The 27974-nt window shown below is 38.3% G+C and overlaps 1 protein-coding gene across 1 annotated transcript; it reads left to right on the top strand.

The window, feature by feature from the left end:
• Window positions 1-82: 82 nt before the first annotated feature.
• LOC108910607 lies at window positions 83-27974 on the top strand (the record flags this gene model as incomplete). Its single annotated transcript, XM_018715279.2, is given in 15 exon segments — window positions 83-133; window positions 1429-9102; window positions 9105-10427; window positions 10617-10834; window positions 10891-11094; window positions 11147-17429; window positions 17484-17725; window positions 17787-18186; window positions 18242-18495; window positions 18548-18820; window positions 18928-19193; window positions 21555-21608; window positions 21672-21777; window positions 21844-21921; window positions 27277-27974. Coding segments are annotated over 15 exon segments (17459 nt in total), but the record flags the coding sequence as incomplete, so codon positions are not given.

Genomic DNA, 27974 nt, shown 5'->3' with positions numbered 1-27974 from the left:
GAGCTCACCTTTTGCCCCTACGTCTAAACGTCTAAAGTAAATTTCAAATGTCACTAATACATACTGTTTCTCTCTCTTGCAGGTCAAGATTACGTAAACACATCACCCAGAAGGAGAAGGCAGGACGACAAAGGTACCATTTTTTTTAAATATCGTAGGAATGGCTCTAACTTTTTGGTAAACGGTACTGTAAAGACAGATTTAGCAGAGCATGCTAGTAGTGTGTAGATAGCCCCGGTTTTAGTACGAAGTATTATCCAAAACTACAAATTCCCCAGTTTAAAGGATCCAATATAAAACGACCGTCAAGGTTCCGAGAACAAAAAGAATTATGTTTCGAATGATATCGAATTATCCTGTCGAGCTATAAAAAAATGTTTATAATTATTCGCTAGATCCCTGAAGGACGAAAAGAATTCTTGAAATGCCACGGTTACGAGAAGACAAAAGAATTGTAGGTACGCCTACTGCATGATTCATGTTAGGAACAGTTTTATGTTTATAAATATTAATTTCAGAAACGTAAGCGAGTGTACAGTCATTACTATTTTTTAGCAAAACTAAACAGATACACCCAAAAACGAATTAATTAAATTATTGACAGAACTATGCCTGTAATTGCTGATTACATACTGGTAAAAGTATTTCCTTACGCAACGGCGTACAAACAGTAAATGTCAAAAGTCGTCGTTATTAAATTTATACGTTTTTCATAGTCATCTTCTTATTCAACAATTCACTTGAGGCTTCAAAATAATCATTATTAACAAGACCAAATAATCTCGTAAAGTCATACATATTTAAATTACCCATCCGTTTTAGAAAGTACTAGAAGACCTTAAGAAAATTCTGAATACCAATTTGAACAAATAAATTTACTCCATTTGTCCGTTTCTATCTTAGATTTAAATCATTCATTAAACGGATCCTGCTATGAATAATCAATTAAGTTGAGCGTGAATATCTAAGCCTTCTACGATCCTCCTGGTTGCCATTACGTAGTTTTACAATCATTATCAAATAAAATGTCAAGGATGAGTGGGATATTTTCGTCATTACTAAAAGAAAACATTAATACCTTTAGTAAACATGGTAATTTTGTAGTACTTAACTGTATAAATGCAATAAATTTTTAATACCATGCAGTAATTATGTAATTGCATATCTTTACCGTGTACGAAATAAATTTAAACGCAATAAGCTGTTAGAAAAACATCATAAATTAAAGATGCCCACGTTAGACGATATAGCAAATTAGAAGAAATAAATTTTAATTCCTAGAATTCAATATCTTGGGTATGCAATTATATGATCCCCAGACTAACGCTGTTGTACAAAGCTATCCCCCTCAGTAACGTCCCGTTCTCATAAGAATGTACCATATCGCTCTGTAATGTAAAAACTGACTGTTTCCCTCCTTAACTATAGATCTCACCACAGTTCTGCTGGTGGACAGTAATGGAAGGTCCTCCTTTGGAAGGTTCCTCAGTGTTAAACCCGACCTAGGCCTTATTACCTCGACAGCACGTACCTTCATACAAGAAGGGGTCACGACTGAGTACGCCACGCAAGTGCTCGGTACCACCCTAGACAATGGACGACTGTACGCCCACTTGCTCACCAAGAGCTCCAGAGTCCTCTATGACGATTCTCCCTCGAAATCATACGATCCGCACAAGAAGAAATATTGGAAAGTAAACGCTAACGCCATTAACACCAAACAATTCATAAAAAACACCGATTACATCGTTCCCACCAGAGCGGATGCCGTATACGTATTTCCTACCGAAAGTCCCATCCAATATGCCCCCCTCGAGACTAACAAGCAAGAAGAAACGCCTAGAAGTCCCCAAGACGTAATAGAGGAAGAACTACTGAAAGAATCGCCTTCAAATAACTTCAGGGTGCCTTTCGAAGAAAACCTAAAGAATAAGGACGGCATTCCTCAGCAAAGTAACGTCAAAGTTTTCAAAATCAGCCCCCAGGACAGAGACATAACCCTAGAAAACGTTATAAACCACAAGGAACCTGTGGAAAAGCCTTCAGAAGATTTCGGACCGTCCAAAGTGCGACCTTGGGACAACTTACCGACCTTCACCGTGAGAAATGAATTCTCCCCTTCGGGACTCTCTTACCTAGGGGATTTTCCTGAATTCGATAGTCGTACAGAACGCTCCAAACTCACGACCCCCGCAGAACGAAAGGCGAAATTACTGTTTAGAGCCGGCTTGACCAAACCGAACCCTAGAGATTTTACATCCATAACATACACAGGGTTCGCAGATTTCACCACTACCGTCGGCGACACAGTAATAATATTCACTCCTCATACGTCCACTACTAACGAAAATTTCGCAGAAACTACAAAGATATCTGTAGAACCCACTCTTATTCAACCAACTGCTACATTACTTGGTTCACCAGATGTAACCACGTTACTGCAGCAGACACCAGAGGTACCAAGTGAAACTGAAAAACAAGAAGAACCGGAGGAACAACCAGAAGGACAACTGGAAGAAGAACCAGAAGAACAACCAGAAGAACAACCAGCCGAAGAACAACCAGCCGAAGAACAACCAGCCGAAGAACAACCAGCCGAAGAACAAGCTGATAAAAAACCAGCTGAAGAACAACCAGTAGAACAACCGATTGAGGAAGAAACGCCGGAAGAACAACCTACACAAACTCAAACCGATGACTTAGAAGAGATGAAAACACTAATGCCTACAATCGTTATAGATAAAACAGATAGATCAAGAGATCCTAGTACTCAAACAACGGAAGAACGTGTCGATATGGAAGCCAAATCAGCAGTTTTAGCTCATGAACAAGGACAGGACAGTACTACAAGCTCTTCTAGTAGCACATCTACGCTTGCAGCTTTTACACCAGACCTCATAGAACCATCGGAAAGTAAACCGACGATGTTGTCGACTCCATCGGATGAAGATATCGCCAAAATCTTCGCTTTACTACAAGCACAAGCTAAACAATCCACGCAACCGCTGGAAACTGCATCGACGATATTCTTCGATGAAAATCAAGAAGAAACGACTACTTCAGCCAGCGGTGGGGCAACCACAATATTTTTCGAGGAAGATGCACCCATAGAAACAAGCGCGGTAGAAATTCCTGCAGCTTCTCAGGCAGTCGAAGAAAGCATGGCTGGTACTACAGAAGAAGAAATAAACCAAAACCTCATTACGACAGAAAAATTACCAGAAACTACAAAGCAATTGCCCACTACTCTAGAACAACTCGATATTACTAATGAAATTTTAACAACCAGTGACATCATTAGTACCATACCTATACAGGAGACAACTCCAGAAATGCTTCCAGAATCGCCGGAAACCGAAGAAAAACAAGAAAATGCAGATGTTGAGTGCACCGAAGGAAGTCAGATTACACCTACAACAATTTACAAAACTTTAACATATTTCACAACGTTCTTCCTTCCAGTCGGTGATGGGTCCACCACTTCAGTCAAATCCAACGAAGTGGTGTCGACACAAATAGGCTTCCTAACTTTACCCTGCGATGAACCCATCTCTCCCTCTACGACCATTCAGCAAGTAGACACCACTACTACACCTAAGAATGATGAACATATCACCATGATACATGAAGAAGGGTTGAGAATCACTACAGAAGAAAGCAGCACAGAACAGACAAGCGAAATCTTCGAAGAAATGGCTACCACTGAACGGGAAGTAACCACCTTTAAATCCTTGGAGATAACTCCTCAGGAAATCACCACAGAAAAAAGACACGTCACAGAAGAAGAGGAAGATGCAATCGAGGGCACTACTGAAGACGGTGACGAGGTTGAACTGATATACAAAACATTGTATACCACTTACACTTACCTCACGACGTATTTCCAAGAATCTACGACTTCGATAGCCAGTAGGATTGTCGTAACAACTAATGTCATCACATCTACATTAGAACCCGGTAGCGAAGCTACAGACCCCGCAGTAGCAGGGCTACTCGAAGGAGATGATAATTTAATCTCAACATACAAGTCAAAAACCGTATCTTTCGAAGACATAACACAAATTCAGCCTAGCAGTGTAGATGACGAAAGTACTTCAACCGCTCACATATTCCAGAATAATGAAAACGGAGATGAAAATAACGAAGAAGGGTCATCTTTGTTGAAGGCAACGCCAACGCTTGATAATGAAAAAGTCGCTCATAATGGAATTAAAACATATTACACTACTTACACTTACTTTACCACAATTTTCGTGGACGGTGCAACTGATATTTCTAGTAGAACAGAGGTGTACACGAACTATGTAACTCCTACAGTACAACCTAGTGCTGTTGATGATAACATTTCACCTACAAAAATTGAAGAATTAGAAGAAGATACCAAGGATCAATTAGAACTACCAGAGGAAGATGATGATAATGAAGAAAGTGAAATAAGGCGAAAAATCGCCAGCTTAAATGTATCAGCTCAGAATAGTTACAACACTATTAACAGACATCATAAAACGGTGCTGACTGAAGAACAAACAGAGAAAGAGAATGAAATTTATTCGTCCGTTACATTCAATCATGATAATAACGTGGTGGCAGCTACTCCGAGTATAAAAGAACAGGGTTATATCACATTGCAACGTGGTGGTACCACGACGGTGGATAATGAAATTACTGAAAATGCTATTTTGAATCTAAGTGACTACGAAACTATAGCTACGATGGTCACCGACGTACGTAGTAGTACTTCCGAAGGTGATAGAAGAATTATAGACAACGTAGATAAAAGAAACGTATTAGACGATCAAATAGTGTCTGAATCTAACAACGATTCCGAAATCCTTCCATCCCCCACCTTGTTGCTGCAAACAAGCTACACCACCTTCACATACTTCACGACGATGTATCACGGTACGACTTCGAGTAATGTAGTTAGCAGGTTAGAGACGGTGACCAACGTGGTCACACAAACATTAACTCCAACACAAACCCTAAGTGCAGAGGATCTGAGCCTGCCAGTAACTTACTTCACCACGTTCACGTACTGGACTACTCTTTATAAGAACGGTACCACTAAAGTTACGAGTCGCGAGGAAACAATTTCCAATGTTGTTACTCCTACAATAGAAGCTACTAGTCCAGCTCCTTCCATTAGTATAACTCCGATTGTAACTGCGCCCCCTGCTGACGATATAGTGCCTACACAATCCGAGAACATTGTACCGTCTACGGTAGGAGAAGACGATCTGACTACATATTTTACCACCTACACGTACTTCACAACTTCCTACATTGGAAATAGTACCGTCTTGAACAGCAGACTCGAAACCGTTACTAATGTTGTGAATAACTCTGCAGAAATAGATTCGAATCAAATCGGACGTACTGTTGGTTCCGGTACTGAAAATCAGTTAGACGATACTATAGAAAAACCGAAGATAGAACCAACCAGTATCACCAGTACCATTAGACCTACCGGATTACTATCTACCATAATGAACACCGAAGAAAATGACGATACTACCACTATTCATTCAACAGGCGTATATGGTACGTACATAGAAGGATTATACGCAAAAGTTCTCGAAAGTACCTCGACTATTATCTCGAAAACAATTGCTCCGTCTTCCGTGACAACAGAAAACTTGAAACCAACCGGCGTGGTTAGCATCAACAAAGGAAAAATTGTCGATGCAGAAGGCGTCAGCACCTTGTTTTACACTACACAAGCCGTGGGCACGTATACAGATAACAGATACGCCCAGGTGATCAGTAGTACAAGTTCCCTTGTAGTTGATGAAGAAAAGAAGGCTGCTCTGCCCACAGATCTACCTATACATCGAACAGGATTAGTGAGGCTTATAGAAGGCTCTATCATACAAAATGATACAACGACCTTGTACGAATCTAAAGTGTTGGGTACCGTCATCGATGGAAGATACGCTCAAATAATAGAAAGCACTTCCAGCTTCTTGGTAGGAAATGTTAAACCAAGTGCTGTAAGCGAAATTGTCCCATCACCCACTCAGGCGCCTGATCAGCAAATAGCTGCAACGGACACTATCTCTCCGTCACCAGTAGTTATAGAAGGATCGATCAGTGATTCCTCTAAATCAGAAGATGAAACTTCTACAGAAGAAACCGGCGAAGAAGAAGAAGAGGAGGAGGACGATCCAGATAGTAGCAGAACAAAATCCAGACTGACATTCCAGTCCAAAAAACGAACTTTCACTCCGGCTATTAGACCGTTTGCGTCGCGTCAAAGACCTACGTTCGCGCCCAAACGAAAACAATCAGGCCAAAGCACAGCTGCAACTATTACAAGGAGCAACTTCACACCTACAGTGACCGCGGTTCCAGCATCTAAACCCAACAGATTTGGAGGCAGACGTACCTCTTCGGGCGCTCAAGTCGTTCAACCGACTGCTTCTGGTGGCAGACGATTTGCCAGACCAAAATCTACGGCTGGCGGTGCCAGTTCTTCAGCTTTTGGAGCAAAGAGAGGCAGTTCTGCTAGGATTCAGCCAACGGCGAGCGGATTCGGTGCCAGTTCCAGAAGAGGAGGTTTTAGATCTTCTAGCGCAGGCGGAGCTCTCAGATCAAGTTCTCTCTATGGTGCTAGGCCTAAAATTCGTCCTACTGCAGTGTCCGGCCTGAACAGGTCACCTAAATCCAACCTTGTAACGCAAGCATCGAATGAGGAAGAAAATGATTTGACAACTTTGGTAACTGATAATCCAACAGATAACATTGGCGAAGAATTTGAGACCACCCTCGCTCTACAGACTACAACAGAAGGTGCATCTAGGCGTAGTCAAAACCCTCTATTAAGGTTTAGAAGACCCCCTCTTCCTCGTCCTACTCAGGCTTCCAGGGCCTCTACCCGATCTGGTAAAAACGGAAATTTGAACAACAAAAAAGCTACATCCACCACTCCCAAACCGAAAATTTCGTATAATAGACCTAGCAGTTTACTCAGCAGGCCCAGGTCTAACGGGCTCTTCCCCAGAAGAGGGCTATTCACAACTACGACCCCTCCACCTCTTGAAGAAGAGGAAGAGGAAGAAGATATGGAAGATCTTGAGGAAGAAGGAGATGTTGAGGAAGATACCGATTACGATAGCTCTCTAACCAACACCCAAATAGCCAATCCTCCCACTCCTCCATCTACAAGAACAGGAAGATCCAGTAATATTCAAATAAGACCATTCTTTAGAAAACGAACAAGGAGAGACACATATTCGAGATTCAGAAGACCCACAGGCAAAACCACTGCTGCGCCACCACCTCAAGAAGATGTAGAGACAGAAGGCCCTAAAAATACAGGAAGAGGTAGATTTACACCAAAGAACCGTGCAAAATCTGCACAAACTGCAAAATCTGCACAAACTACTACATCTGCTCCTACAACCCGTAAAAGAATATCGCCGAGTAAAACATCTCAACAGGGCAGATCACAATTCACGCTTAGAGAAAAAGATACATCTTCGACTTCTTCCTCTTCAGGCAGATCTAATTTCAAGCGGCCAAAAACCACTTCTACAAGGACTACGAGGCCAACTGCAGCATCTAGGCCAAAATCGCCAAGATTAAGAAATAATTATCAGACAGAGGCAACCGTACACAGAAAACCTACATCTAGTAATCGACAGCAGTCGAGAACTACTACTAGAAGCAGAACTCAAAGCAACGCAAGAGCTAGGTATCAAAAAGAGGATAATCAGAAAACTATCGATACTAACTTTGTAGTTCCACAATTCGACGGCACAATAACTGTGACGCATCACATACCCACAGAGGTCAGTATACCAGTAGTAAACGGCAAAATAACGGAATATAAAAATGTCGTATCTGCCAGCCATAGCACCGAAGTCTTAGATCCTAGGCAATATTCAACATCTGTAAACGCCTTAGGCAAAGAATTGAAAGTGTTATTAAGTGAAAACACAGGCGTAGGGAATAACGGAGCCACATTGATCACACAGTTCATCCTTAACGAAACTCCGACTACTAGCGTTATATTTACCCCCACGTACATTAACAGGCGGAAAACATCGTTCTCGCACGTGGTACCAAGCACCGTTTACGATGTAGAAGAAGTGGTGAACACCATTCAACCAGCACTGGCCGCTCAAGCTCCACTAGCAAATATTTTGCTCTCTCAGCTACTTTTAGGCGGTTTGCAACCACAGACCAACCCGTTGTTGGCTCTGCAGCAACCAGTCCTGGGAGCACCACCCTCACCAACTACGGAATACAAGACCAGAACCACAACTTATGTGACTACGGTGACTAGCCAAACATCTACCGTGATCCCATTGACATTTAGAGGAAAAGAAATTTTAACAACGATCGTAGACAGCAGCGTAAATGTTATTACCGCTACGGAATTCTTAACTGATACAGTTGTTGTTACACCAACCCTAGGGTTCCCTGTACCCCCGCAGTTAAATACGGCTCTACTGCTACCTCTGCTGCAACAACAGTTGCAACAAGCAGCACCGCAACAACCCGCTTTCAATTTGCCCAATGACCAGCCCAAAGCGCAGGCCCTATACCAAGAACCAGAACAGTTCAATTTGGCTATAGATGACTCTAGCGAGTTACAAGCTGCCGACGAAGTGACCCCGGCTCCTAGACGAAAAGTCTCGAGAAATAACAAGAAGAATAAACCAGCTCCAGTGGCACCACCTAAAGAAACCAGCGTGGTAACCTTGTACGTGTCCGGAAGAACACCTGGGGAGTTTACGACTGTCCTTTCAACGGTAACAATTGGAGAAGAAAATAACAGGAGAAAGAGAGAGGTACCATACATACCGGTAAGACCATCAATTACAGTGGACGACCCCTCGGAAGTTGCTAGTAGTGATCACTATGACAGTTACGTTATGCCGACTGCGAAAGACGTACAATTAGAAGCTTCCGAAATTACCAAAGAAACAGAAAGCTTGGAGAGCATAATAGGAGATGTTAGAAAACATTTAACTACCCGCACTCCCGAATTGTTCAATGTAAAACCGACCAAATCGAACCTGGCGTCGAAAAAGTACAAAATTAAATACGTAAAAGCTTCGGAAGAAAGCCAAAAATCTTCCGATGATTTTTTAGCGTAAGTGACCTTAGCAAAGTAGCCCCGCTCGTGCCGAAGGTCGAAACGTTACTAACTCTAGGGGGCCAGTCTATTAATACGGAAACTAACAATAAAATTTACGTTTCGAATAAAGATGGCAATAATGTAGACTTAGATGTAAAAGTAGGAATTAGAGATGCTACTCACATTAATTTAAGGAAGAAGAGAGACGTGAGTGATGTTATAGAGGCGCCACCAGTTAAGAAAAGAAAGAGAATAGTGAAGAAACTGGTCAGAGTTCAACCAAGGAATACAACAGATGTCAGTCCCACAACAGATAGCGAAATCGAGGTGACTACTAGGAGAGCTAGAAGACGATTGAGAGTAAAGAAAAAGAAAAGGCTGCTAAAAAAATGGGACAACCCAAATGGTACAAGTACCGAATCTTTAGATGATCTAAAACAAGTTGATCCTCCAAGTAAAGAACCTGAAGATCATTTGCAACAAGCCACTAAGCCTAGAAGAAAAATCGTGATTACGAGGAAACGTCTCTTACCAAGACGTGACAAATCTCTAGATTTCAGTTCACAAAGCGAAACTATTGAATCTTCAACTACGACAACTATGGTAGTAGAGACAACAATAGCGCATTTGATTAAAGAAACTCTGGTTAGTCATCAAGAGAATAGTACAGATGCAACTGAAGAGAATAATATAGAAAATGAGTCAGATGAAGGTAACACTGAAGAAACGACTACAGAAAATGTGGATAACGAGGATTATGACGATGAAGATAACGAGGATTATGAAGATAGAGAAACGGAGAGTCCCAATGAAACATTACCACCGGTAGAGAGTCCCAAAAATGAATTAACTTTGGAAAATGAAAATGGAAATGATAGTGAATACGATTCTGAAGAAAGCAAACTTGACGAAGTGGAGGACGTCACAGAAGAGAATCTAATTGACGATGAAAACGATAGTGATGAAAACACCGAATCGCCTACATTCCAAAGCATCCCCGAATACGAACCCTTTTTCCCTGAACTCACGGAATCCCTAGATGCCCCCGTACTTCTCTTAAAAACCACAGTACTCTCTTCTATCGAACTATTGACGAAAACTATTGTACAAAGTAGACTAAGAACATTTACGTTTATCGTGACCAGAGTGCACGGCACTGAACAGATAGTGACTTCCACCACCGAAGTGAAACCACAGATACAGACGAGTATTATAACCGAACCCCTCACAAAATATACCACTTTAACTCTTCTGGACTTCGACGCCACCCAGACACTGACAGAGCTTGAAACGACCACAATTCCCACTTTGGATAACTCCCCACCTCAACTTCTTAACCAAGGTGAGTCAGCTTTTGTATAAAATTATTTCACTCAATGTAAAAAAATAAATCTCTTCAGATCCCAGGAATGTCTTCTTTTACGTTCATTTTCTTTTCCAAATTTAACAATTAATGTAAATAGTAATGTAAAAATTGTAGCGAAAGTTGATTGTACTGTTCTACAACCCCCTAATAAATATTTCGCCATAGAAAATGCAGGTAGAGGTCACGAGGAAGCGAGGTATAACTTAGCGACAAGAATAATGTCCAATGGTGTCGAAGTTATAGTGGCAGGCGACAAGACGACTCTACCAGGAGAACCTGATATCAAGAGGGTGGCTCCCAGTAATGTCCAGAAACCCGTTACGCTGAAGCCCAGCACCCTAACGGATCACATGGTCATGATGTTGCCGCAAGAATCGGCAAACGTAAGTTCCTTTTATAAAATTCAACTTACTTAAATTGTAATTCAAAAAAATTACAGCTCAACGGCCTGGCGTCTTCACTCTACCCAAATCAATTTGTGACGAAAACATGTCTAACAACATTCACTTACCTAACAACTTACTTGGAAGGCAGTACAACTACCGTATCTAGTCACGAGCAAGTCGTGTCTAATATTGCTACCGAGGAAAGGAACACGGGTAAAATTTTACCTACCCCAGCTATGGGCATTACTTTGACTCAGGTACGTGTTCTAATAACTGCTAAAACGCCATTAATTTATAATTTGTTTACAGTATCCAAACTTATCTGTTGGAGTGTTTCACACAACGTACACATATCTCAACACCATTTTGGATGGAGAACAGCCGCTTGTAGTTTCGTCAAAGCATACCGTCACCAACACAGTCACCGCTCCTGACGACTATTTGTCCCTTCTACAACCGTCACATACAGTGTCCGCAATCAAAGACACAAACACTTACTACAGCACCATCCCTCTTAAGAAGACGATATACGATGGTGATCAATCGTCTGTTGTAAGCACCAACGAAGTTGTAACTCAAGTAGTCATAACAGAAAGTGTACCACCAAGAGCCACTTCCGTTATGACGTCTTACATTGCACTGGACGTGGAAGATTCAAGTTCAATGCCGATGTCTCCGTACACAACAACAGACGTCGTAAAAACTTATTTCGTTACATATACGTACTTTAACACGATTATGGAGAACGGAAAACCTGTGATAAATACCAATATATCCACTTCCAGTGATGTGGTAACTGAGAAATTGTATTTATATCCCAAGAAAACAAATAGTGTGGTGACAAGTTCCTCGGTTCTTAAAGATGAAAAGAAACACAAAGTTGATTCGCCGGGTGAAAATTTCTATATTCTGGCAACGAAAACTTATTTCACCACTTTTACCTACTTCACTACCATGCTACAAGAAAATAATCCACAAAGTCCTACGATCATAAGTTCCCGAACGAGAGTAGTTGAAAATTTGGTGACAGAAACAATAAATCCCGACCTACTAGATAAGAAATACTTAAATATACTAAAAAGCGAAATTAGGGAGGGATCTAACAGCATAATTAAAGTTGCAACGTTACATGACGGTCAAAAAATTGAAATTACTGCAATTGCAAATGAGATGCAGGAAAAAATTAAGCCGACTAAAGTCCTGCCTATTGAAAAGACGAAAGATCCGGATGAAACCATGAGCAGTATGGAACCCTCTCCAAAACCCTCGTCTTCATCATTGTCGAATGTAATTACGGGATCTACAATAGTTTTCGTCGACGATGATCCATTTGCGCAGTTCGCTGCAACACCTACCCTCGATACCAAACAGAAAACTTCTACTTTGCAAAACAATTTGGGGTCTCTGCTGAGCTCAGAGATCGTAAAGAACACGAAGGTCTCAACATCCGTAGGCAAAACCAAACGTTCTACAAAGAGTAAAGTCAAAACTCAGTCAAATGTGGTCACTCCAACTAAAACTAAGCCTCCCAGTCAACAGACTGAAACTGCAGATAAAAATAAATCACCAAATCAGAATCTGAAGCTTCAGAACGATAAAAAGAAACAATCTGCTGGAACTAAAATAGTCAAACCGCCAGCAGCACCGGCCGGGGATCTATTAGGGCTAGGCAGCATAAACATACAGGCACTGACACCCGTTTTAAACGCAATGGCTGGTCTGATCAGTACTAATTTAAAATCAAACAGACGAAACGACGCGAACATCACAACGACCACGACTACCCCAAAGCCGAAGTTGACCTTGAAAAATGATGCTCACGTGGTGCCGCCCGCTGTAGACGTTCAGAATAGATCGCCCATATACATACCCGTAGGAGGGTTAGCTGATGACTTTGAAATAGCAGAGAGTCAAAACATCGCCACGTTCGACTGGGTGGATCCACCTCCAAGGAATCACTTACCGGGTAAAACAACTCACGAGGCGCCTCTCTTAAATGGCGGAATACCTATATCCCCAGGGGAGGTAATAACGGCGAATTCAGACGTAATCGTGGGCAAGCCCGGAAGGATAGGTCCAAGAATTCCAACTATTCCCCTGAATCACATCAATACAGAAAACGATGTTCCTATAGACATGAAACCTCCGCCAGTACCGAACAAATGGACAAAAAACAACGAGTACAAGCACATACCAGTTGCAAACATTAGAAACGACAAACCTATGCCGAATGTGATCCACGCTCAAAACAACGTCGATTACATAGGACCTCCGCCGCCCATCAAAGAAAATCTACGCGGAGATAAAAGAAAACATATTCCACTGTTACCGCCTAGGAAACAAGTTCAGGAGTATTACGAAACGGAACATTCGACTCATAACATTAGATATGGCGGCACAAACGAAATTCCACTGAACCAGCAGGCTTATCCTATAAATCAGAACACTTACGGCCCTATTTACGCGTCGAACGAAATAAACAACGTAGTAAGCTTGCCAAACATCCAACATTCCATACAACAGAACTACGAATCAGTCGCCAAAGATTCGTATCCTATTTACGCCCAACACCAAGCTTCCATGATACCGGACGCACCAACAGACAATTTCAACATCAAACCTCCTTCTGTCATCAATGAACCCATTGTATTACCCGAAGTAATAGAGAGATCTACAGGTCAACCGTTGCTGGTTAACATTCAACCGAGTCAAGTGGCCTTTGTAAACATCCCTTTCAACAGGACAACAGCGCTGATCTACGGGGGATCCACCGAACCACACAAGAATGGCCAGTACTTCGATGATCCCTCTCCCTACCCCGAACCGGAATTTTCCGGGATAGAATTTAATAATGGCGTCCCACACCTAGCCTCCGTGTACCACAACGAACACTCGAATCAAAAACAAGTGAATGGGGTCATCAAAGTCGGTAACCAATTCATTAATATTGAACCAGCTTCCAGCGATCAGAACGTGAAGTTCAATATAAAGCCTAGTAAGCCTCAGCAAGACGCTCAGGTGGCTTTTGGAAACAACCACGAAATCAGCATAAATGTGCCACCGATTTCATTTGGGTTAGTACACCAGGATAACGATTTCAATGCTCACGTTATAAATCATGGAGATATCGATTTCAGGCCTCCAGCTACTCCATACGAGGTTGTACAAGAGCAACATAACGATGGGAATTCTGGTTACATGCAGATCCCTCAGAACTTCAACAAGAACGAAGTTCAAAGACCTGTAAACGATCAAAATATCAACAGGAAACCTGGCAACTACATCAACCGTCCTTATGATCCACCCGTTAACGAAATCAGACCGAATTTCCCGCAAGCCCCTAGGGTCCCTCCTAGTAAGAGGCCTCTCTATCAACAGAATCCTCCATTACAAAATGAATTAGAGAACAGAAAACCAGAAGATCCTTACACAATGTCAAATATTGAAGTCAAAAAACCACATCAGGGTAAACCTCTACCACCAAAAAGGAATAATTTGCGCCCAAGACCACCTAGACCAGAAAGGCCCAACATCGAAATATCCGAATATTTGACTCCACCACCACCAGTCAACAAAATTACTTTACCTAAGCGAGTGTATAATCGACGGCCGACAAAGAGGCCTCTACCAATACCTCTAACACCAAATCAGGGTGTTGAGCAAGTATATAATATTCCAAAACCAGAAAATAGCTTCGGTCAGTCCTATGTTCCGTCGTACATATCAGGTATCGATACTGACATCGGTGATCACACAGACGACGATCTGGAAAACGAGGAAGGCGAAGTAATTCAAGAATCCAACAGCAGGCCCTTGCTGCCAGGAGAAATACCTTTTGAGATACTGAAGGCTAAAACGAGTACCACTGAACGCTCGAGTATTAAAGGTAATCACACGATACGGTTTCCCTCTGATGAGCAAATTAAATTCCCTAGTTATAACGAAATAATTCAGCACAAATATCCTATTATATCCCAAAATGCTAGACCCTTCACATCACCTCAACCGGGCACTGTTACAAGACCTGAAAATGCTTTTGTAAGGCCACATACACCTATTTCTAGACCAAAAAATCCCGTGGTAAGACCAGAGAATCAACAGACGAATGAGATAAATAATTTCGATGGAATACGTCCAGGAATTAAACCACCTAGTGGTTTTGTAAACTCCCATCCCATCACAGAAAGGATTAATATTCACTCTTCTCAAAACGCAACTCAGAAACACAAAAACAGCCCCAATGGTTTCGTAGTTGCGGGCAGTCAATTTGACGACGCAGGAAACCAACATTTCGTTGTAAGTGGTAACCAATTTACAAATGTCTTGGGCGAAGTGAATAAGAAGAATGACGAAAATCATAACTACTTTAACGTTAAGCCCTCTAGTACCCCTAAGCCAAATAGGGCGACAATCAAACCGCTTGGTACAACCACTCCTAGTTACCCATTGTTTGTAGAAAATACACTAGACAATGTTTTTGGTTTCAGTACAAAGAGTCCTATATCAGTATATAAACCAAAAACAACAAAGGCCACTACACAGAAGCCGATTATCATATACATCGACGACACTATAGAAAACAAGGAAAGCTTTTTCAATCGCAAGAACAACAAAAACAAAGATAGACCTAGCGTCACATCTTTACCTATCGATACACAAACTGGCAAACCTCAAGATTTTTTTGCTCTCCCAGCAAACTTTAGTCAAGTCAATACTCAAACTGAAAAACCATTTATACCTAACAAGAACCCTTCACAACCTACAAATCAAGTAAATATTATTAATGATTTTACTACTGATGCACCACCCCTAAAGTCTACTACAAGTGCTATTCTCCAGGTAGCAACGCCTGAGTTGAACACCGGAGAAGTCACTGTAACTTATACCAACGTTACCACTGAATTATCGGATATGGAGATCATGAAACCACCACCTCTCATTGCAGATCTACCCGTGAAGAAACCAGGCGTAGAAATGCAACCACCAAAAATCGAAATAAACTCGCATGGAGGTGATATCTTAAGGGTGCCGAATATTCAAACTGAATCTGGGCTAATTGACCGTACATCCAGTCCTAAACCATACATTCCAGAACCATTGGACACCATGGTACCTCCCCCTCAGACTACCACAGATGAGGAAGTTTTAGGAATGAGTCCACCTCCTCTTGTATCTACGCATAAACCTATTATCAGCAATAAACCAATCACAACTGTAAAACCGATATTTTCCATGGAAGTCGACATACCAAAAGAAGTACCTGTGTTCAAACCCAGCACAAGTACCACCACTGAAAGATACAATAGATTCACTAGACCTAGACGACCATATACAAGAAAACCAGGTCTCTACAGAACTTCTACGACCACACCAGTCGCTACTGAGGGTGGCATATATAATAAGAAACCCACTTACCCTATTTACAATGTCATTAACCGAGGTACTACCACTCGTTCGACAACAGAAAAAGTTATTACTCCATCTCCTACGATTAAAACCAAACCATCTCTGGAGGTAATTATCGGCCATCCAAATTTGGATCTAGATGAGTCCCAAGAATCTACAACTATAAGAACCGAGTCTAGTGAAGAAAGTACAAACATAGTGGAACTTACTGGATCTGAGACACCTTTGCAAGAAAGTACCACAGAAACAACGGTTTCGCTCAACCGTGATACAACAGATTTGTTACTCGCGGAAAGTGATGTCCATAAAACCCAGGAAATTCAGACTTCTGAATCCACTAGCAGAAAAGATATCTTTACACAAGCCATACATCATGCTGGTAATGAAGTAAAAGTGGTGGATGAAATTATCGATTCTAGTCATACAACATCGAAGAATGTAGTTCCTACAGTCACTACTGAAAGCAAACCAGTTATACCTACAAGGTACATTACCTACACGATGACGTCTACTATAACAATAACAAAGACAACGGTGATTAAAACACTAGGAGGTCCTCCATCTACTCTCACGATACTTGTAACTAAAACTGAAACTAGTACTATTGTAGACACAGTTACAGAATTTCACACTCTGGTAAAACCGACAAGCATTATAGAAACTGTGACTACAACTATCAAACAAGGAAGTTCGCTGTATCCTCCAGATGCCTATGGCAGTCCTTACCCATCTATTCAAATAGCACCTACCCTTGTAACTCCATTCTTACATGAAGCCTCAACAGTAGTCACCGATTTGTCCCAAGAAGATCTAGAAGAATTTATAATAAGTGAAACAGATCCACCACCAATGAGCAAAAATGAAGAAGGTGAAATAAGTGATAATGACTCCATCCTTGTAGTGATGACAGACAAAAACACCAAAGGTATTGTTAAGGTACCCAACACCAGTTATGAGATTCCGGATAGAGACGAAGTTATAACGAGCAACAAGGTTAACAACATCCTACTGGCTGGTATACTTGGCGGAAACCATCCGAACCAGGATATTCCAGAAAAGAAAACTGACAAATGTGAACCAGACTGCAAAGCGACGAGAAACGAGCTCTGCCAGAAGGTGGAAGGCATCATGAGATGCGTTTGCAGACCAGGATTCGCTAGGATGTTCCCAGATAGGCCCTGCTTACGTAAGTACCACATAAGATCGGTTTGAATTTGGTTTTGATTGCATTTATTTCTAGCGACCTACACTTACAATCTAAAAATAACACTAGACAGGATTAGTAAAGACCAATTACACTTTTTCGAAGATCTGGGTGATTCCAACTCGACTGAGTTCATAAAATTCGCACAAGCAACGCGTGAAGCTCTCGATAGGATGGTGATGCAGTCCGATCTAAGGGATATATTCCACGGAGTGCAAGTGCATTCGTTTGGACCAGGTCCCACGACTAAGGGCATCGTTGCCCGTTTCTACCTACAGGTAAATAGTTGGAGGAAATATTACGTTAATATCGCAAATTAATTCTGTGTTTTTCTTGCAGCTCTCCGATAACATTGACGAGATACGCCTGGAAGACATCTTCAAGAAGTACTTGCGCAACAACAATTACAGCCTAGGCGGAACAGACATCTTCGCTTCCCCTCAATCTATAGAAGAGTTGAAGGCTCAAGATTTCGATGAGTGTTCATATTCTAAATTCCACGATTGCTCAGACAACGCCCAGTGTTTCAATTTAAGAGGAACCTACACCTGTAGCTGTAGAGAAGGTTATTTGGATCTGTCGGAAAATATACTTTACCCTGGCCGGATTTGTTCCGCGGAACAAGTTGGATGTGAGAGATGCAACTACCACGGTACATGCTACTCCAGTGAGGGAGACGAAGTAGTTTGCGATTGTTTCCAATGGTACGCTGGAGAGAGCTGCCACATAAACTTGAAAGGTAAATATAATAAATACACTCCTATTGTCCTCAATCATAAACTTTTTTATTTTAGTACTCCTAATAGCTTTGGTGACACTTGGAACGATTCTATTCGTCCTACTGTTAGTGTGCTTGATTTTAACCTGCGTGAGACGCAAACCTCAGAAAGCGGGGGTAGCTGCGGGGATGGCTGCTGGAATGAGTTTCTTCCCCCAACGAGTGGGAAGTTCCGGAAATCGAGGTACACTAGATAGGAGAGCCATGATCCACGATACGAGTTCAGAAGATAGCAGATCCGAGACCAACACGTTGCCTTACGTTCAACAGGTATACAAATTACAAAAAAGTTAGTCATTTGACCACTTAATTATAATCTTAGAAACAGAAGAAACCGAAGGGGGCGCTCAAGAAGACCTCGAAAGTTTCCATGCAACATCCCCCCGATGTGGAGAACGGAATGAACACGATTTCCTTCCCTGACCAGAAAGACAGATCTTTGACTGTGATGATCCCGAGAGCTAAATACCATCCGGCTCCAACTATGTCACCGCTCATGAACTACACCACCTTCGACGCCCGAAAACCGTCAGTGCCGTCCGTCAGCGAAGCGAAGTTGTTGAGTTACTTGGATGCTGGTCCATCCCCAAGCAAGGTAAAGAGATGAGGTTTTTCCTGAGGAATCCATTTTTTAGATGGATAAAAATTAAGATATTCTATTTCCCTTTCCACGACCAATTCGGCGTAACATTTTTTTTTCAGTCTGAAGCAAAGAGGAAATTCAGCAACACGCCGAGCGAGACGTTGATCGAAGAGAAACCCACTTCCAGGAAAACTTCCGGTGCACTCGTCTCCGCGGGTTTTGAAGTCTCGGCGACGGTGTGCAATAATATAGGTACTCTGGGTACCACCTGTGGTACGGAGGCCGATCGTAGCGAGAACGCCACGTTGATACAGAAGATCAGCGCGGACCTTTTGTCTAGCACGGGCACCAGGTCCCAATTCAATACATTGCGGAAGTCTTTGGTGTACGTAATTTTTATTTAGGTTCACTTATAGTTTTATCAACCATGTTAATTCATAATTCGAAACATAGAAGGAAAAAATTTAAATAAAAAGAGATGGAGCACAATGTCAGTTCCTTAGATTAAAAAAAATTGCTGATTCAAGGCCATCTATATTCTGTGATCAAGATCTAAAGATGAGTATTGACCGACTAACATTTCGCGATCGAAATTTAGGTACTCCAAGCGAGAAATTAACCCATTTCGTACGATGACATATTTATTCACTAATAAACATGGAACACAATAATTGAACTTCACGAGAATCTAGAGACAACCAAATTTATTTTGCTTTGAAGCTCCCCTCATGCACGTTTACGATTTAGTACATTTTGTATACTGAAAAACCTAACTGACCTATCAGTTTACTTCTTTAAATAACAATCAAGAAAAACGTGTATACAGGGAGTCTCGAAGATAACTGGATCGGCTCTCTCTAAACACTATTCAGAACTTCTTGGCAAATAACCAAAAATTCTTTTTTGTATACCAACGTAATTGCTCACGACCTGTTTGCGATATGTTTGAACTGATCACGAGTAAGGCTTGTTGATAACTGTACAAACTGCTCCTGATATGCTTGTTGAAGGATGAGCACCTTTAAAGAACTTGCACAAATTTTGGAGAATTCAACATACCTAAACAAAATAAATATAAAGATGTTAATGTAACAAAGTTCGGTGATTGGGAGCTGTTCGCGATCACTGGTGAATACGCACCGTTAATAGACTTGCATTATGTATTAATCATCATTGGTTTACTTTTAGTTTTATAAGCTCTAATATTTTACTCTATGCTAAAGTTTGTTACAAGAAAGTGACAGCATAGCATATTTGTTTGCCTGATAGTTTTATGCTATCTATACGTATACGGTATTCCGTTTAAAACTCCCCAGAATGATATATCGAAAACCCAAGGAGATATCTCTAAGTTTTGCAAAAAAAAATATTGCGTTTGACATTCAAATGATATTGCTCTTTATAGTTTATAGCGATATCAAACAAGTTGGTGGTTTACCTACAAACTATTAAATTCTTTGCAACTTTTGTAATATAAACTATTTACCAAAAATTAATGGTTTGTAGTTTTTTATTTATTTTAAAATAATTACACATGGACACTATATGCGAAGAAGAATGCGAAGAAAAATAAAAAATGTACATAAAACTTTCACTATGGCAGGTGTTTTTAATTTAAAAGTATTTGTTTTCAATTTTTATTTTGGATAATTATTATTTATTACTAGCTTCTTACTAGATATTGTGGGTGTCATTTAATGCTAGGTGGGGCATGTAATCCATAGTAGTTATTTTGTGCAATATCAACAACTAGGAATCTTGTTTGTGAGTTTAGACATATTTTGTACACCTAGATTTTTTATATCAATGAACACTGTTATAGTTTTTCCGATCTCAATTAAAGAACCAAGAGGTTGGCAATATGCACCAGGTTCGGTCGCTGACGCAGCAACTCGGCACTGAAATATTTGAAAAACTTGTTCCCATATTTATTTAGCCATACCCATATACAGGTTTGGTCGAACTAAACATGGAGATGGTAGAAATGTATACGCCCAGTTGAAGAATGTGCTCGGGGGCAAACAGCGTATAACACAGCTGCACTGTGCGACTGGGCAATAAATCTCAGTTGTTGACAAGTGGCTGACAAATTGCCTAGCAGTGCAGTGCAGCAATGCGGAATTTGGTGTGATTCAGGTAATTTTAATTTATTATAGGCACCTTCTATTAATCATTCATATTACAATTGCGAAAGGGAGAAATAAGAGGGATATTTTGTTTACTAATATTATTACAACATGGCATTTTGGAGACCTTTTGAAACGGAACAAAACGAAATTTACCATCATTAATAGAAATTTCCTACACATTATATACAAATTATTATAATTTTTTACCTTTAGCAGAAAACTTTTTTAGGGATGCCTATGAAACTTATTAAATTTTATTGCTAAGCGTTTTTATATATGTTCAACTGAAAACATTTTTGAATTTATTTGAATTATCTTAATATAAAATAAAAAATTATAGTAACTTTATCACAAAATTGGCACATTGTTTTACTTTACTTTAGGTTTATTAAAATATGTCCTCTAAAACATAGCCCATAGGCCTAGTATTTCAGTCGGCGTTAATTTTTTATTAGAAGCAAGTTTGCATAAACATGATATTTGATCAAAATTGAGTACCCTCCACGCAAAACAGATATCTATTTTACGAGTAGTTTTCGATATATCGAGCTGTGGAATTTTACACACTCTGTAGATAATATTTTTATTCACCCCCTGCTCTCTGCTTAATTTTTTAGGGATGAAGATGTTGAAACGTCCTCAAACTGGCTGGATATAGTGCCGAGGGTGACGTAAGTATAAAACTGACTTAATTGACCCCCTGTGACTATATTTTTGCTTTATTTTTCGAGCAGAACCGTATCGGAGGCCAGATCGTACGACGAGACGACCATACCACCACCGATGAAATCCTTCCGAACCGATTACGACTCCAAACCGTCTTCACAGCAGCCGAACGATGTGAGTGGTTTTTCTTTGAAAAAAAAAACAAATACAATAAACGTTTACGATTTGATTTTTTTATAGGAGGCAAACACGATGGCTGAAAGAGATTTAGGATCTACTTTCTTGCTTCCCCACACGCATTTGTATAAACCTGACAGGGTACGTAAAATTGATAAAAAAAAAACATTTACCAATCATACAAAATTATTGTTCATATAGTAGGTATCGTGAAAAAGTGAATCATATTTCTCTATGAACTATCAACGTCAAATTGTGACCGCCAGAGCCATCTATTGTTTTCCTGGAGTGTATAAGTCCAGGAAACTGTTAATAGATGGCTCCCTTTTTGTAATGCAAATTTAAAAATAGTACTAATAATGATTTTTATAGTTGTGTTTTATTTACCTGAAATCTCGGATAATCTCACTTAATTGAATAATCAGCATTCAGAATAGTTGAGAACATCTAGGATCTCAGGTAAATAAAACACAGCTTATGATCGAAATTATTTACCCAAAAAAACTTTACAGCAAAATCAGTACGTTTTGATTGCACCGACATTTTTTTAATAAAAATATAATCATTTTTCAAACTGTTAGATAATGCAGAATTTTAACATACAATAACTAATAAAAAAAATACTTAGCCTGACAAAAGACAGCCTTATGCACTGGCTTTACAAAATACGTTATCGTGCATGTTTCCAACTAAGTAGGTAAGCCTCATTAGTACGATGAACTACTATTTACAAAAGTTGAAGGGCGCATTATGCAGCAGTTATATATTTAAATAATTATTTTAAAGTATTAATCAGGAGCAACTCTAGTACTACGTATGGCATAATTTATATACAGTATGTCCACGGTTAGAGTGGAAAAGAGGGAAAATATTTTTATTGTTCATTTTATGAGAAAAAGGCATTCTTGATTAAAATTTTTGCTCGTCTTTAAAATGCGATTGGCATGGAGAACTTTCATCTTGCATGTACAGGGAGAAAATCGGTAAATATAAAAATCGTTCAAGAATAAACTGCCTTTGTTTTTAACAATACAGAAATATGTTATTAAGGAAAGTTGTTTAGAATTTAAATTTATGTTACAATTTCAATTTGTATATGAATCGGCCGACTTTGATAGAAACGGATAGTAAAATATTTTTATTGTTCAGTTTACGAGAAAAAGGCATTTCTGGTTAAAATTTTTGCTTGTTTTTAAAATGCGATTGTCGTGTAGAACTTTCATCTTGCATGTACAGGGTCATCAAAAAATTGTTAAATATAAAAATCGTTCAAAAATAAATTGCCTGTATTTTAAACAATACAGAAATATGTTAAAAAAAGTTGCTTAGAATAAAAATGTATATAATAATTTCAATTTGTGTATGAATCGGCCTACCTACTTTGATAAAAACGACAGTAAATAAATTTTATTCATTTTACGAGACAGACATTCTTGATTAAAATTTTTGCTTATCTATAAAAACGTTTTATAGATATTTTAAAAACAAGCAACAATTTTAATCAAAAATGCCTTTTTCTCGTAAAATGATCAATAAAAATTTTTTACTGTTTTTATCAAAGTAGGCCGATTCATACACAAATTGAAATTATAATATAAATTTTAATTCTAAGCAACTTTCCTTAAATAAATAAATAAAATAAATAAATAAATAAATAAATAACCTTTATTTTCATTAAAGACTTTACAATAAAGTATGGGAATAGTCAATAATACAAAAAAGGGAAGATAAAAGCCATAAATTCTTTTACTAAAAGAATTCAGTAATGTTATATATACATTTGTCAATTAAATAATATTTTAACTTAGATTTAAACCTACCGAAATTCTCAATCATTTTTATTTCCAAGGGCAAGTTATTAAACACCCTGGGTCCAAACACGAAAGGAGACTTTACAGACACATTATAATTACTATAAGGCACACAAAAAGTATTCCATTGTGTAGTTTTATATGTATGCAAAGCACATACTTTGTTAAAATGATTTTTGTTATTGAAAAAGAAAACACATAATTCAAAGATGTAAAGACTCGGAAGCGTTAATATTTTATATTCCTTAAAAATATTTTTACAAGATTGTCGACTTGTTACACCTGCTATATATCTAAGAATACGTTAGACCTTAATAATATATTTCTGTGTTATTAAAAGGCAATTTATTTTTAAACAATTTTTATACCTATTTTCCGATTTTCTGATCACCCTGGTAGGTACATGCAAGATGAAAGTTCTCTATACCTACCGCATTTTGAAGACAAGCAAAAATTTTAATCAAGAATGCATTTTTCTCATAAAATGAAAAATAAAAATATTTTCCCTCTTTTCCACTCTAACCGTGGACATACTGTATGTCAGAAGATACCTGATATTAGAAGTAATTTTGAAAAATTATTTTATTTTTATAAAACGGACCTGCAACAATTTTATAATAAATACTTCTAACAGAACTAAAAAAATGGAAATACTGTAAATTATGTTGTCAATATTTCTTACCTAGATATATTACCTAAATCCTAAATTTACCTTTTTATACACATTTCACACCATCATCTAATACATAAAAAATCAGCGACAAATTTGCCATATTTCCTCATTTTTATTTCGCAAATTGTACTAATTATAGGTTAAATAAAATGATCCACAGAACATCCCTAACAAAAATAATCTCACAAATATAACTGAACCACAAAACCATAGATTTGCATAGAACAGTGGACCAAAATGCATAAAAACTACTATAGTACGATCGTATACGATGCAAAGTAGAGCAAAAAATTGTCGGTCTTTTATCAAAGGAAAATCGTGTCATCATTTTTAGGAGGCGTAAGATGAACCGTTTCAAATTTAAAATGAAATTGAATGTAAAATCTGAAATACCGCCGCATACGCACTGTGTTCTGGTACTAGCTGTAGTCGGCCAGGTGCATCGAGTGTACGAAGTGGTTGGTTATACGTCAAATACTAACCTGGCGAGCTTGATCGTAGAGCAGGGAACAATAAACAGTGGCGCGTACAGAGGTGAAATGTAGTACATATGTGGAATTTAAATAACGAATTGGATTTATAATAAATTACATTTAAAACAAATAGTTTATGAGAATAAAGGGATTTTTGTAGGAACAGGGTTCCAGACGTGAACTGATCACTTCATCGCACCCCATTACGATTCTTTTTTTATAAGGAGAACGAAGTTTCAAAGCAAAAACCTTGTATAACAGATATACTATAAATATTTACAGAATGAAAACAAAATATAAATCCTATGATATGATTCTATCAAATGAAAACACTAACAACAATTCTCTACCAATCTCAACAAAATAAGTTATTTTTCTATCAAACAAGAAATGTTAACAAATTATAAACAAAATATAAATTCTATGATTTATGTACTGTACGCCAAACTGCATTTTTCTCATCTTCATTTAATATTAATTTCTTCTTTGCACCCCCTTTTTTAGGTTTCTTAACGTCTCCTTCAATTTTCTTCTCTCTTAAAATTTTGAAAACAGATAATTCGCTTACTCCAGTATATCTAGAACACATTTCCACCAAACCAGTCTTCAGTTTCATGGGATGATCCTTTTCTAAAGGGTTATAGACATTTAATATTATCGTTTTTTCTCTGTAACTTAATATAGATTTTTTTGTACCCACAGCAGTACATCCGGCTCGCGAACATCCAGGCACCGCCTCCATTTATCCATATAACGACAACAGAGCAATAATAATACAAAAAACTTCACTTCACTAGCACAGAAAATATAATAGCATTCACGATTCACAAACAACAGCCCGAAACACACACACAGCACACAAATAAAACACTAAAAACACTTTTGTTACGGAGCACAAGAAATATGATTTCACTCACAAATTCTCAAATAATAGCGCGAAAGAAATATAATTGCACTTATAACAGTTATAACCTCACAAATATCGCGAGCGAGAAACACGCAGCACCAATACAACCGAAACGAAACTGACCAGTGACCACGCCAGGCCGGCACGCGCGCCGCCGCAAAAAACACAAGACACAAGTCATATGAGGGATAATGAAGGGAGTAATAAATGTATTGTTGCCCTGCCGCCCAATGTGCGAAGGAGATGCCTTTGTTTTTCATTTTATCCTTCATAAATATATAACTGTTAATTCATAATGCATAAAGAAATTATTCAATTTCCAAAACCCCCTATAAAATGTGTGCACTGATTCCCTTGACAGGCAATGATTTATTACTTTGCATCGAATACGATCGTACTATACAGGTTTTTCGGAAACTTACATGAGCGTAGCCAGGGGGGCAGGTAGGAGGAACGCTCCCCCCATAATCCTCGTTACATGCTGCAAGTTTTAAAAATTATATTATTATTACTGGCCATTTATTTTTAGGCCACCGTTTGCTTTTGGCCTCGGTTTAACCGTATATTCCATATGAAACCATGATTTCAAAATAACGCTAACGAGCAGCCTATAAATTAAAAAAAAAATACGAATACGCCAGTGTTTTGTACTATTTACATTTTTTTTTTGCTAAATATTAAATACTAACACAAAGTATTTCTCATTCCTTGTGCAATTTTTTTATTCATTATCGACTCAAATTGGTGTTTCGTCTTAAGCTTACAAGCAGACTTAAACCAGTTGTAGTCAGTGGCGTACGCAAATTCTAGAACACTTAAAATATTTTCTGATGTTATTTATCTGTGCATAGTTTTAATTTTTTTCGTTACTTGTTTGGGTATTTTGCCACCTGCGAAATAATAAAAATGAATGGTTATTTTACGAGTAATTTCATAAAATAACATTCATTCATTTATTTTACAAAATTCCCAAATAAATAGAGAAACAATTTAAAATATTCTGACTCCCTGAGACAAGTAACGTGTACGCCACTGATGATTTTTATAATTTGTCGTTAATTGCTTATAATAAATGTTTAATGTTTACAATTAATGCATTACTTAACTTAAGGTATTTATGTGTTTTATCCTAATTGTATACATATATAATATTTATAACAGATAAATCTAAAATATAATTAAAATAGCGCTACTGAAGTACGTAAAAAAATACATTGGAAGAACAATCTTGATAGCAATCAAAAATTACCTATACTCACATTTTATATTTTAAATAAAACAGAGGCGCATTATCTTTTTTTCTTTTAAAAATTTTTGCACTGAAGTTATAGAAAATATACAACTATAATTTGAATAAATGGTATATCCTTACTATTAATAAAAAGGAGTCATGTTCATAACGATAAAATAACTTCCTGCCTCCCAAAAAACTCATTTTGTCATCTCTGAAATGATTTTTTAATTTAAGTTTCCAAGAATAAAAAAATCATACAATTTAAAAATGGTCCAGTGAACAAATTACCTACTCCACATTACTTATTTTTCTTTATAACTCATTAACTGTAAAAATAACTAATACAATATAAATGCAATAGGTATTTGGTTATTATAAATGGTATTTTCTGTTTTTAGGGAAGTGATATATCAGGATTCGAGTCCCTTTAGCAGAAGAAAATTCACATGGTAATTTTCGCAATGTGCCTTATCAATCGCGTGCCTGTGAGCCTGTGGTATATATTTATTTATAAAACTTTTGTCCATGAACAACCAGGTTATTTTTTACTTTATACCTAGTAATTGTTAATGTACAGAGAGATTTTATTTTATGAGATTCATATTTTTACATAATATAAACTAGGCATGTCCAAAAGAAGAGAGGAACTTTAGCAACATTGGCCATATATATATTTTTTTATTGTTTGTATATAATTATGGAAAATATCATGAGATGAGCTGCAAAGCCTCCATTTTTTTTTGGTATAGGATACTATTAGGACTCCGAGAGCGAATGGGTGTGTAAATATTTCAGTGTGCAAGAGTGAGTGCGTAATATTTATATTAATTTTATTCTGGTCTTATATTAATAATAATTATTTTTCTGTATTATATTTATACTTCGCAGGCAAATTTATGTGCAGAGTGTGCCAAAAAAGACTTACATATGTTTTGTAAATTTGTTTTAATTTTTTTTTTATTAAATATTTAAAAATATATTTTATGTAATATAGTTTAGATACATACTGTATATCACCGCAATGAAACCTAATATAATATTACTAATAGGTTTTTATAAAAAGAACGTTTTAAATAAATACTATATCTGAAACTTA

This window comes from Anoplophora glabripennis, unplaced genomic scaffold (genome assembly GCF_000390285.2).
Source record: "Anoplophora glabripennis isolate ALB-LARVAE unplaced genomic scaffold, Agla_2.0 scaffold461, whole genome shotgun sequence".
Classification (NCBI taxonomy): domain Eukaryota; kingdom Metazoa; phylum Arthropoda; class Insecta; order Coleoptera; family Cerambycidae; genus Anoplophora; species Anoplophora glabripennis.
Note: the sequence above shows the minus strand (reverse complement) of the source record. Positions and strands in the feature narration are given on the sequence as shown.